At 41.4% G+C, this 11,684-nt stretch overlaps 1 protein-coding gene across 2 annotated transcripts; it reads left to right on the top strand.

The window, feature by feature from the left end:
* The first annotated feature begins 8,588 nt into the window (after positions 1 to 8,588).
* Positions 8,589 to 11,477, top strand: LOC112726944 (2-methyl-6-phytyl-1,4-hydroquinone methyltransferase, chloroplastic). 2 transcript variants are annotated; one of them, XM_025776519.3, is made up of 4 exons: positions 8,589 to 8,819; positions 8,931 to 9,553; positions 10,068 to 10,374; positions 11,210 to 11,477. In XM_025776519.3, the coding sequence occupies exons 2-4, from the start codon at positions 8,961 to 8,963 to the stop codon at positions 11,363 to 11,365; spliced, it is 1,056 nt and encodes a 351-aa protein (XP_025632304.1). In that variant the 5' UTR covers positions 8,589 to 8,819; positions 8,931 to 8,960; the 3' UTR covers positions 11,366 to 11,477. The 2 variants fall into 2 exon arrangements, with proteins under 2 accessions (XP_025632304.1, XP_025632303.1); XM_025776518.3 differs by having other exon boundaries at positions 8,613 to 8,819; positions 8,946 to 9,553.
* The last annotated feature ends 207 nt before the right edge of the window (positions 11,478 to 11,684 follow it).

Here is an 11,684-nt window from a genome sequence, read left to right as displayed (position 1 = left end):
CGGATCTCAAGATCTTGGACCTTTGGACATCTGGACAATGGAACCTTGAGAATATCTATTCTCATCTGAATCAGTCTCTGCAGAACAACATTAACTCTTACAACCCGGATGTTCAAGCTAGTTCAAACATCAGTTGGTGTTGGACTGGTGCGGCTTCAAAGGTTTATGATGCTCGTAGTGGTTATTTGTGGCTCAGTAAGAAGATGTTTAGTTAGGAGGATAGGGGTAATTGGCTTTGGCTTTGGCGTCAACATGTTCCGGAAAAGTACAAATTTTTGGCCTGGCTATGTCTTCGGGAGGCGCTTCCTACTGCTGCATTTCGTTTTAGGAGGGGCATTTCGCACATGGATAGCTATTCACGATGTTTCTCAGGTCAAGAATCAGTTTTACATTGCATTCGGAATTGTCCAAAAGCCCAGATAGTTTGGCAAGCTTTGGGGATCTCCGGTCAACCAGTGGATTTGATGAGTTGGTTCTTATATTATAGCAAACAACGCCCCTTTAGATTCTTTTCTGGTCTCTGGTGGATTTGGCGTTCGAGGAATAATGAGATCTTTCATCCTTACGAGCCTTAGACCACAGACAAGGTGACTGTTATGGCTTTGTCCTTGGAAAAGGAGTTCCAAAATATTTTTGAGTTGCAATGACTGTCTATCCCCTCCACCATTAGTGGCTCTTGGATTTCCCCCTCAGTGGGTACCTTTAAGATTAATTGTGATGCTAGCTATCCTAGCAATGGTACTCGGGTTGGTTTTGCTTGTGTTAGCAGAGATTGGAAGGAAAGGTGGCAACGAGGCTGTCTGAGAACAATTGAGAGTCGTAGCATTTTGCAAGGAGAGTTGTTTGCTATTTGGAGAGGCTTTCTTTTATCATGGGACTTGGGAAAAAGAGATATTATATGTGAAATAGACTATGTGGAGGCCTTTACTATTGTCAATAATTTACAGGATTGCTCTGGTTTTATTAATCCTTTGGTGTTAAAAATCCGAGATATCATGTCTTGGAAATAGCGTGCTGATCTCCGATTGATCTTGAGAGATGCAAATACAGTAGCAGACATCATGGCAAAGACTGCAATAAGGACCATTTCTCCCCAAGTGGAGCTTCCGTTGCCTTGGAAGGAGTTTGAGAATAGTATTCAGTGAAACTGTCTTTCTTAAGCAGTTTCCTGTTTATTTTTTTGTTCTTAGTTGTTGTTTGTTTTCTTTTAAGTCAGTAAAAAAAATACTCAAATAAAGAATATATCCAAAGTAAAATGATAAGATCCATAAAAAATTATTTATCACCCCTATTTAAAATTGGCTTATAAAGTTTCTTGAAAATATTTGCTCAATAAAAAGTTGAAGTCCTCGTAAAAAAAAATAAACTTTATTCACATTCTATTAGGTTGGTCATAATATATGAGTAGTTCCAACTATCCTTCAATAAAATAAAGTTCATTGCCTTTTGTTAAACTCTTACGTCCATGTAATTAGAACCCGGATCATTGAATACAACGCAATGTGGTATTTGATAGATGTGGTGCATTATAAACAATTGCGGCAAAAAAGAATCACAATGTAATGTTAGATGAAAAAATAAGCTTGAATGAGAACAATAATCAAATTATCAAAAGAATAATAGAATGAGTATATCAATAAAATATCATACAAATTATAACTTATATTTTAAAAGGATAATTTCAATAAAAAATAAAGAATATACTCTTATTCTATGAAGTAGTCAAAGAAGAATAACAAACTAAAAAATTAAATAAAATTTTTTGCTTTTAAAATTTAGACTCATAAACCTTATATGTGGTATTATATATAACCTTTAGTATAGTACTATATATAACCTTATTGAAATTAATATTAATATCAATTTATCTGTTATTAATACCCACGTGCATAACAAAATTATTAAGTGTAAATATCATGTAAATGTTAATTATATATGATTGACAATTATATTATAATTATTTTTTTATGGGATTATATTATAATTATTGTCAATTAAAATAATTAATATAATTAAAATGATTGATAATTAAAATAATTGATAATTAGTATAATTATTTATTAAATATTAATTTTTTAAAAAAAATAAAAAGAGAGGTGTTATTAACAATTTAACATAAATATCATATGGAAATCCTTCCAATCACACTTTTGATTTAACTAGACTCTTTACTGCAATGTTAATGATGATAGTTTTCCTTATTCATTGCTGTTGTTGCCAAAGATTTGTTTCATTGTTGTTTTCTTCTAAATTTGAACTATGTTGAGCAGTTGTTTGAGATACAACAGCTATGTAAAAAGATTGTGTTTTTCTTATCAGTTAATCTTGAATGCAAGTCCAACTATTTGAGTAACATGGTACATGGATCACCAACAAAACTTAGTTGAAGCATATTATGTTTTTCATCATAATGGTGCAATGGTGCACTTGAATTTCTTTTTTTTTTTTGTCCTGAAATTTTCTCTTTACACTAAAAGGAGAAGTGGGAACTGGGGAACGAAATGGGAGGCAGAGGGGCTGTGAGAGGTGAGTACTCCAGGGGGTAGTACGAGAGGAGTACAGTTAACACCAAAGGATCCTAGAATTTGGAATCGGGAGGCATATCATCGTTTGGAAAATGATTCATTCTCTGTGTTTGTGGATAATCTACCGGCTGATATCTCAAGGAGGGAGCTGTATCACTTATTTTGTTGGACGAAAAGAATTAACGACATTTATCTTGACCGTAAACGAAAGAGTGGTGTGATCTATTTATTTGCCTTTGTTCGGTACACGACAAAAGGGGGAGCTCTCAAGGCGATTGCAGAAATGAACCAGTGGAGATTACGGGGGAAGCTAAGTATCGAAGACAGTTTCAGATGGGTGGCACAGTGCGGAAGGAAATAACAAGTCCCATTGGCGGTGAAGCATTGGATTCTTATCAGGGGGATGGGGTGGCTGCGGCCAAAGCTATGAAGGAACAGCCAGTGCGAGACCATAAGAATGCCACAGAGGGCAGTGGACCTGTGAAAAGAATTGATGTGCCGGTAGTTGAAGCAAATATGGAATGGTTGGCGAGGAGTTTAGTGGGGCACACTTTACACCCAGTGGACCTCAGATCAGTGAAGAAGGTGGTGTCTAAAAATCTGCCCAACATTGTGTATGTTAGGGAGATCGGGCCGTGCAAAGTGCTGGTAATATTTGATACTGTGCAGCATGCGGAGGGAGTGTTTACATTCAAGATGGATAATTTGTTGCAAGTATTCCATAGGGTCTCGCGTTGGGAGGAATCGGAACGGTGTATTACTCGACGAGCGTGGCTGGAGTGCTACGGAATTCCTTTACATGCATGGGCGCCGGAAACGTTCAAGAGAATAGGAGGGCAGTGGGGCAACGTGGTCCAGTGTGATGTAATGACGGGGGAAGGAGCATCGTTTGAAGCAGGGAGGATTCAAGTTGAGACGGGGGTATTTGATGTAATCCGAGAATGGATGCAAATTGTTGTTGGGAAGACGGTGTTTGAGATCTTTGTGAAGGAGGTAGAACCACAGGAGGGCGGTGCGGTCAGCATGGGGAGAAGCAGAAATGTCTATGCGGAGAATGAAGTTTTTGGCACCGCTGGCACGGCCATGAAGAAGGGGGAGGGTAGTTGGGACCCGGCGGCGGAACTGGTTACTGGTAGGCCTACGGAGGCTGAGCACGGTGAGGACAGAATAGTAATCTCTGATGTGTTATTGAATGATGTGGATGTTGCCTTTTTGAAATTCAAAAAGGATACGGTTGTACCGGATTCAGCTAGTACCAAGGACGGTGAAGTAGCGGGTTTGAAGGGATTTGAGATAGTTCATGAGGGGGAGTCGGAGAATACAGTCACGCAAGTATGGGGAGGGGTGGGAGGAGTTCATGCAAAGTGGGCTGATCCATTTGGTATGACTAAAGAGGCCCATCCGGATTGGGACCAAGCTGGGACACGGTTGGAGTATTGTAACAGTATGGGCTCGCATTCAATTGGCCCAACACCAACTAAGAACGGAGGGGGGAGGCTGACCGTAAGGGACATGAGTATTGAGAGGGAGCCTGTTGTTGGGCTGGGCCAGGATGGCCTCCTAACTGAAACGGCGTATGGTTCTCTTTCCATTGGAGGCCACGATGGGTCGGGCGGCCTGAGGATCCGGAGGGATCCACGGGAGCTGTTTGAAGCGGCGCCGATGGAAGGTTTGCGAGGGCTGGGGTGCTCACCAGCGGAGAAGGATCCTAAGGCGAGAGGGTTGCCGCTTAAACTCGGGGGTCCGTCGGTGGATAAGAACCCGGAACTAGAGGAGATGGTGGGGGGCGGAGGACCGATCGATGGGGTGGTAGTTGAGCTTGATGGGGGAAGGGTTACGCAGGAGGGGATGGGAATCAGGGCGGCAGTCCACCAGCAGGAGCAAGGGGCGCAGGATGGGATAAGTGAGGCCGGCTTGCACGATGAGGGATCCCAAGCGGGATTGAGCTGCCTAATGGGGAAGGATGGTACCTCGGGGGCACAGGGAAACGCAGTGAGGGACGTCCCAGAGGTGGCTGCCTGTGGCAATGCCCGGGGGGCAGGAGCAGGGGCTAGGCTGGGCACAGTTAGCCATTTAGAAGGCGAGGGGACACAGGAAGAGCAGCGCCAGGAGAATCAAGCAACCTGGGCATTGGCTGTGGAATCAGGAGCGGTTTTATGCGATGAGGAAGAAGATATTATGGCGATTTTTCAAGCACAAAATGAAGAAATAGCAGCTAAGAGAAAACTGGCGAAGCAAAAGAAAAAGGCGAGAAGGAGTCGACCAAAAAATCAAAATAAGGTGAGCAAATCTTTATTTAAATGATTGTGAGCTGTTGGAATATTAGGGGGTGGAGGGGGGACGGTAAATTAAGCATGCTGAAATCTTTGAAGAATAAATATAATTTGAACATGTTGGGATTGCTTGAAACAAAAAAAGAAGTGATTACTAAATATGAGGTTGCAAGGCTTTGGGGATCTAGTACTGCTGGTTGGGAGTTTGTGAAATCTGCAGGAATGGCGGGGGGTCTGCTATTAATTTGGGATGAAGGAGTGTTTCAAGTAGATCAAAGGTATAAAGGTGAGAGGTGGCTGTGTGTTGAAGGCGTTTTAACAAAGACCAACTTCCGATGTGCTTTCTGTTTGGTGTACGGGGCGCATGGGAGGGAGGCAAAGAGGGGGTGTGGGAGGAACTGAGCTATGTGGCGGGGTTGTGTCAGATTTCTTTCTGTTTTCTCGGAGACTTTAATGAAATTTTACAAGTAGAGGATCGTAAAAGAGCTACTAGCTTGATGGCGTCATCAGAGGAATTTAAGGAATGGGTGCGAGACATGCAGTTGATAGATTTGCCTCTTACTGATAGGAAGTATACATGGTTTAGGGGGCGTTCCGGTAGTCGGATTGATAGGGTGATGGTTAATGTTGAATGGACTGAGGTGTTTCCGGATATTAGGATTAAGGGTGGCCCAAGGGGATTGTCTGATCACTGCCCAGTGATCATGGAACTAACAAGAGTAACGGGGCCCCCTAGACCATTCAGAAGTTTAGACGCCTGGTTTACACATGAGGGATTTCTGAGAATGGTGAAGGATGAGTGGCGAAGCCTCGGAAAAGCGCAGTTCCCGTGCAAGCTGAGGGCTCTAGCAATACAACTGCGGCAATGGCACAAGGATAACTTCCGGGACATGGATAAGAGACTCATGAGGTTTGAGGAGGAGCTCACCAAGCTGGACAATTCAGTCAGTGATGGAGTTTATGATGGTACAACGGAGGCTAGAAGGAAGGCGCTTGTGAGCTTTTGTTCAAAATGGTATATTAGAAAGGAAATGCACTGGAAACAGATATCTCAGTCTAAGCATGCTGCAAACATGGATAGGAATACCAGATACTTCCATAACATTGCTTCGGCCAGAAGACGGAATAACAGGATTGATGCTCTGATGTTACATGGAAGACTTGTGCGGAATCAGGCGAGAATAAAAGGTGCGATTAGAGGGTTCTACAAGGATTTATATCGACAGGAATATGTTCCGAGGATTGGAATCAGAGATGGGTTAGTAAAGTGTATCCATAGGGATGAGGCTGTAGCTTTAGAAGTGATGCCGACGGATGAGGAAATTAAGGAGGCTGTGTGGGATTGCGAATCTTCCAAGGCCCCAGGGAGTGATGGGTTTAACATGAACTTCATAAAGAAATACTGGGATGACATTGGGCCGGAATTCACTGCTGCGGTAATGGGGTTCTTTCAAAGTGCGAAATTGCCAAAGGATGTCAATGTAACGTGGGTGACACTAGCTCCAAAGTTTGAAGGTGCAAAGGAGGTGAAGGATTTTAGGCCGATTAGTATGGTGGGGTGTGTGTACAAAGTGATTTCGAAAGTGTTGGTGCACAGGATGCGATCTGTGATGTCGGGACTGGTTGGAGAGACTCAGACTGTGTTTGTAAAGGGAAGGAAAATTCATGATGGTGCACTCATAGCCTGCGAGACGGTTCATTGGTTGAAGACTCGGAAAAAGTCAGCAGTCATTATCAAACTGGATTTTCAGAAGGCCTATGACAGAGTGAGATGGGATTTTGTTGACATTGTGCTACAGAAAATGGGCTTCGGCCAAAAATGGAGGAGCTGGGTGAAGGAGTGTGTTACTACGGCCACCATGGCAGTCTTGGTAAACGAGGCACCTTCCAAGCCATTCAAGATGGAGAGGGGACTAAGACAAGGGGACCCACTTTCTCCATTGCTATTCGTATTAGTTGTAGATGTGTTGCATATGATGTTGGGGGAGGCTGTGAGGAATGGCCGCATTGCTCCACTGCTGGTAGGGGGAGATCTTATTGAACTGTCGCACCTACAATTTGCAGATGACACTATTTTATTCTGCCCACCGGAGACTGAAACAATTGTAAACTATAAGAGACTGTTACGGTGCTTTGAGTTGATGTCTGGGCTGAGCATTAACTTTGATAAATCGAATCTGATATCGATGAACTGTGAGCAAGGATGGATTGATCAGGCATGTGGACTGCTGGGATGCCAACAAGCTTCTCTACCGGTTAGATACTTGGGAGTTTCTCTAGGTGCGAATCCGCGCTTGGTGAAGACTTGGAAACCAATCATTGATAAGGTGGAACAGAAGCTGAGTTTGTGGAAAGCCAAGGTTTTGAATAAATCAGGTAAGCTGGTCCTTATCAAATCGGTGCTGAATAGTCTCCCCATCTACTACCTTAGTCTATACAAGATGCCGAAGGCGGTAGCGGACAAGCTGATTGCTTTACAACGGAACTTTATGTGGTGCAAGGAGAACGGGAACTATGGTATACCTATGGTAAAATGGGAGATAGTTCAGGCTCCAAAAAAGGTTGGGGGATTGGGGGTTGGTGATGCAGTGCTGAGAAACACAGCGCTTCTGTTTAAGTGGTGGTGGAGGTTTTCAAAGGAGGATTGCCCGCTGTGGAAGAAGATTGTGTGTTCGTGTAATAAGTTGAACCCGGATGTCATGTTAGCAACTCAGCCTTTACCAGTAAAGGGTGGCCCTTGGAAGGACATATGTCAGCTGAATATAAAAGAACCGCGGATTCGTGATAAAGTGGTAAGTGGACTGGCAATGGAAGTAGGCAATGGTATGCAGACTCGATTTTGGGAAGATAACTGGGTTCAAGGTGGTACTCTGAAAGGAAGTTATCCGAGACTCTACTCTATTTCCAGTCAGCAAGGACTTGTCATCGGGGAGTGTGGTTTTTGGGATGGACTTGATTGAATTTGGAATTTTCAATGGAGGAGGGCGATGTTCCAATGGGAGCTGGAGCTTGTCAATCAACTGCATGAGAGGTTAAGGCCAGTGAGGTTGTCATCAGGTAGGGAGGACAATGTGGTGTGGAAGTTTGAAAATAAAGGTATTTTCTCTACTAGTTCTGTGATCCAGGCTATACAAGCGGAGACATTATCAGCTGAGATAACGAGTTATAGCTTCACGAGTTCCATTTGGAAAGGTTTCGTCCCTCCGAGAATTGAGCTCATTGGGTGGTTTGTGCTAGTGGGTAGAGTTAACACCAAGGAGCGGCTGACTAAACTAGGAGTCAACATTCTGGGGGATAGTATGTGTGTACTGTGTACCAAGGAATTAGAATCTGTTGAGCATTTATTCCTTAGGTGTGAGGTAACATGGCAGGTGTGGTGCAAGTGGCTGAGGTTACTAGGAAGGGAGTGGGTGATTCCCTGAACTGTTAAAGAAATGTTTGAGAGTTGACATGGAATGCATAATAGACAACAGGGGAAGAAGATGTGGATGTCAGTATTCTTTGCAGTGATTTGGAACATCTGATTGGAACGGAATGCACGAATCTTCAAGAATGCAAGAGCAAGCCTGGAGGTCATACACACAAAGACGTTGATGAGTTACACGGAATGGAGTGGTGGTGAGCCTGGGGGAGGATGAGAGTACTGGGGATAGTGGGGGTTGGTTTATTTGTTGGTAGCTGGTTATGTGTCTTCTTCTTTCTTTTATTTGCTCCACTTTAATGTGTTGAGCTTCTTTTGTTTAAAAAAAAAAAACATAAATATCATATGATAACACCATCTGCTTCATCTGATACGTCCAGCACTTTCACAGCCATACGTGTCCGTTCCTGGTTGCCTCAATCTATCTCTATACCAACTTCATCCTTACCATATAATAATTCACCTTAAAATTTTAAATATATATTTATTTTCCTTCCTTTTTGTGTAGCTGAAAATTTGGCATTTGTCTGAGCATGACCTTGTGTCAAGCCTAAAGTTTCGTGCTCCTCTCTCATCCACCATCTTTCTCACGCCAAAAAGGTTTTTCCCCTCTTTTCTTAATTAATTTAATTTAATTATTATTTTTCTGCTTCAAGTCTTCAACTACACTTCACATTTTCCACTTGATTTCAGTTCCACTTCAATTTTCAGTCTTTGCAATTTCAGGTTCCTTCTTCAACAATGGCTTCATCAATGTTCAGTGGAACCGAAAGCCTCACACTTTTCAGTAGCAAAACCCCGAACGGTTTGTGCTTCAATGCTTCCACTTTTCACTCTAAAAGAATAGGTTTCAATTCTAGCACTACTAATTTCAATTTCAGTAATAAAGCTAGGGTTCGTCATAATAGTAATAGGATTGTTAGAACCATAGTACCAAAATGTAGTTTATCAGCTTCTAGGCCAACATCACAACCTAGGTTCATTCAGCACAAAAAAGAAGCATTTTGGTTCTATAGGTTCCTTTCAATTGTGTATGACCATGTCATAAACCCTGGCCATTGGACTGAGGACATGAGAGATGAGGCACTTGAGCCTGCTGACCTAAGTGACAGGAACATGATTGTTGTTGATGTTGGTGGCGGCACCGGTTTCACCACATTGGGGATTGTTAAGCATGTGGATGCCAAGAATGTCACCATTCTTGACCAGTCCCCGCACCAGCTCGCCAAGGCCAAGCAGAAGGAGCCCTTGAAGGATTGCAAGATTATCGAAGGGGATGCCGAGGATCTCCCCTTTCGAACTGATTATGCTGACAGATATGTGTCTGCTGGAAGGTACTGCACTGCATGTTGTAAGCTTGTAAAGTGTTTGGATTAGCTCAGTTTCCCATCAAAACCACTTTCCACTTATATTTACGGCGAGGGTGTTTGTTTCATTTTCTGAAAAAATCTTAAGTATAATTGAAAAGATGAAAAATGATCCTTCTGATAAGCTATTATTGTCAGCTTCTGCCAAAAAAAAAAAATCTTCGCATCTGGGTTATTTTATAAAATTTATCCAAATATTTGAAAACTGATATTTTTTTAGTTAACACTGAAAAGCTTCTATTGTGACATTTCATCTGCAATTCATATAATTGAATATAATGAACTTCTATAAAGATCTATTATGTATGCCCTTCTTGATGATAAGTATGGATTAGTATGCTATTAGTTGCATTGTTGTTATAATGTTATCAAGTGATCAATTTATTCTCTTGAAATATTTGAGGTTACTTTATGTTATGATACAAAGTAGCTTGTCTTAAAGAGGCAATGCTGATGATGTGCTGTTGTTTCTTGATCTTAGCATTGAGTACTGGCCGGATCCACAGCGCGGCATCAGGGAAGCATACAGGGTATTGAAACTTGGGGGCAAAGCATGTGTAATTGGTCCCGTCTACCCAACATTCTGGTTGTCACGATTCTTTGCTGATGTTTGGATGCTTTTCCCCAAGGAGGAAGAGTACATTGAGTGGTTTCAAAAGGCTGGATTCAAGGATGTCCAACTAAAACGGATTGGCCCAAAGTGGTATCGTGGTGTTCGGCGCCATGGCTTGATTATGGGTTGTTCAGTTACCGGTGTTAAGCCTGCATCTGGTGATTCTCCTTTGCAGGTATTTGTCATCTTGGCTTCTCAATCAATATCTTTGTCGATGTTTTCCGTTGTTTTCTTTGGGGATTTTGTTGTTACTTTAAACTGAGTTGTGGTTTGTATGAGTATCTATCTTGTTGATGGCTTCATGAATATCCGTTTGTGTAATTAACATGGTGTTCTGATTGATGTGATCTGCTGTTATCCCCTCCATTTCTGGTTAACTTAATGAATTATCCAAGCATATAAAAGGAGAGACGAATGAGGAAAAAAGTAGAATTGGGATTTGAGAGCCACTTGGTTGCTCGACAATGACAAAAACCAAGACTGATCTCACTAGATGGAGTTGGCTATTTGAATCAACACCATGTGTTGATATACCTTCTCCGAAGGTTCATTCCACCTAAACAAATTCAATGATCTTTTGTATAAACTCCCCTAATTCTCTCTCTCTCTCTAACCTGAATGCTCAAGGAGGTTTATTTTCTCTTCTCTCTTCTTTGTGATGTACTGCTGTTTTCTGAGCTTACAGTATGTTATTGAGCTTCCAGGGTGACTTTGGTATTTACCCCCATATCAAACCCAATTGTTTTATGTTCTTTGAATAAACTAGATTTTCCAACCAAGCACGTAAATTTTCAACTTTGTTTGCCACTGCTAGTGAAAACATTATTGAATGCTTGCTCATCTGTAATATGATCCATCGATGGAACATCTTTAAGGGTAAAATGAATATGGTAATTGCTGTTGATAAAATGGTAGTGCATTTATATATTTTCTTAGCTTAGGATGATAATAGGAAGTACTAATAACACAAGATACTAATGTGCACCTTGGTTTTCTATATTGTTGTGCAGCTTGGTCCAAAGGAAGAAGATGTGGAGAAGCCTGTTAAACCCTTTGTGTTCTTATATCGCTTGATTTTGGGTGCATTGGCAGCTACATGGTTTGTGTTGGTTCCTATTTACATGTGGCTCAAGGATCAAATTGTTCCCAAGGGTCAGCCAATCTAAGAGCCGTTTGTGGTTAGTTTCTATAAATAAAAAGTGGTAGTTTGAGATATTATCAATTTATCTGTTTTGTTTACATTTTTCATCAAATGAAAGATTAATACAGTTTGCCCAATGTCAACAATTAGTCATGTTAATTAATTGATTAACTAGTTGAGCTTAATTTCCATGATGAAGGTTAAGATTTAATCTCAGTTAAAATTAAGAAACTTCATTTAAAAAAAAAGAGACTATGAACAAATAAAAATAAGAAATTTAGTATTAAGGTTATCTAAAATATCTTATATTTTGAATAAGTCAGTGTTGTTATATTGTACTTTTT

Source organism: Arachis hypogaea, chromosome 12 (genome assembly GCF_003086295.3).
Source record: "Arachis hypogaea cultivar Tifrunner chromosome 12, arahy.Tifrunner.gnm2.J5K5, whole genome shotgun sequence".
NCBI classification, from domain to species: Eukaryota; Viridiplantae; Streptophyta; class Magnoliopsida; order Fabales; family Fabaceae; genus Arachis; species Arachis hypogaea.
This window is presented reverse-complemented; position numbering and strand designations above follow the sequence as displayed.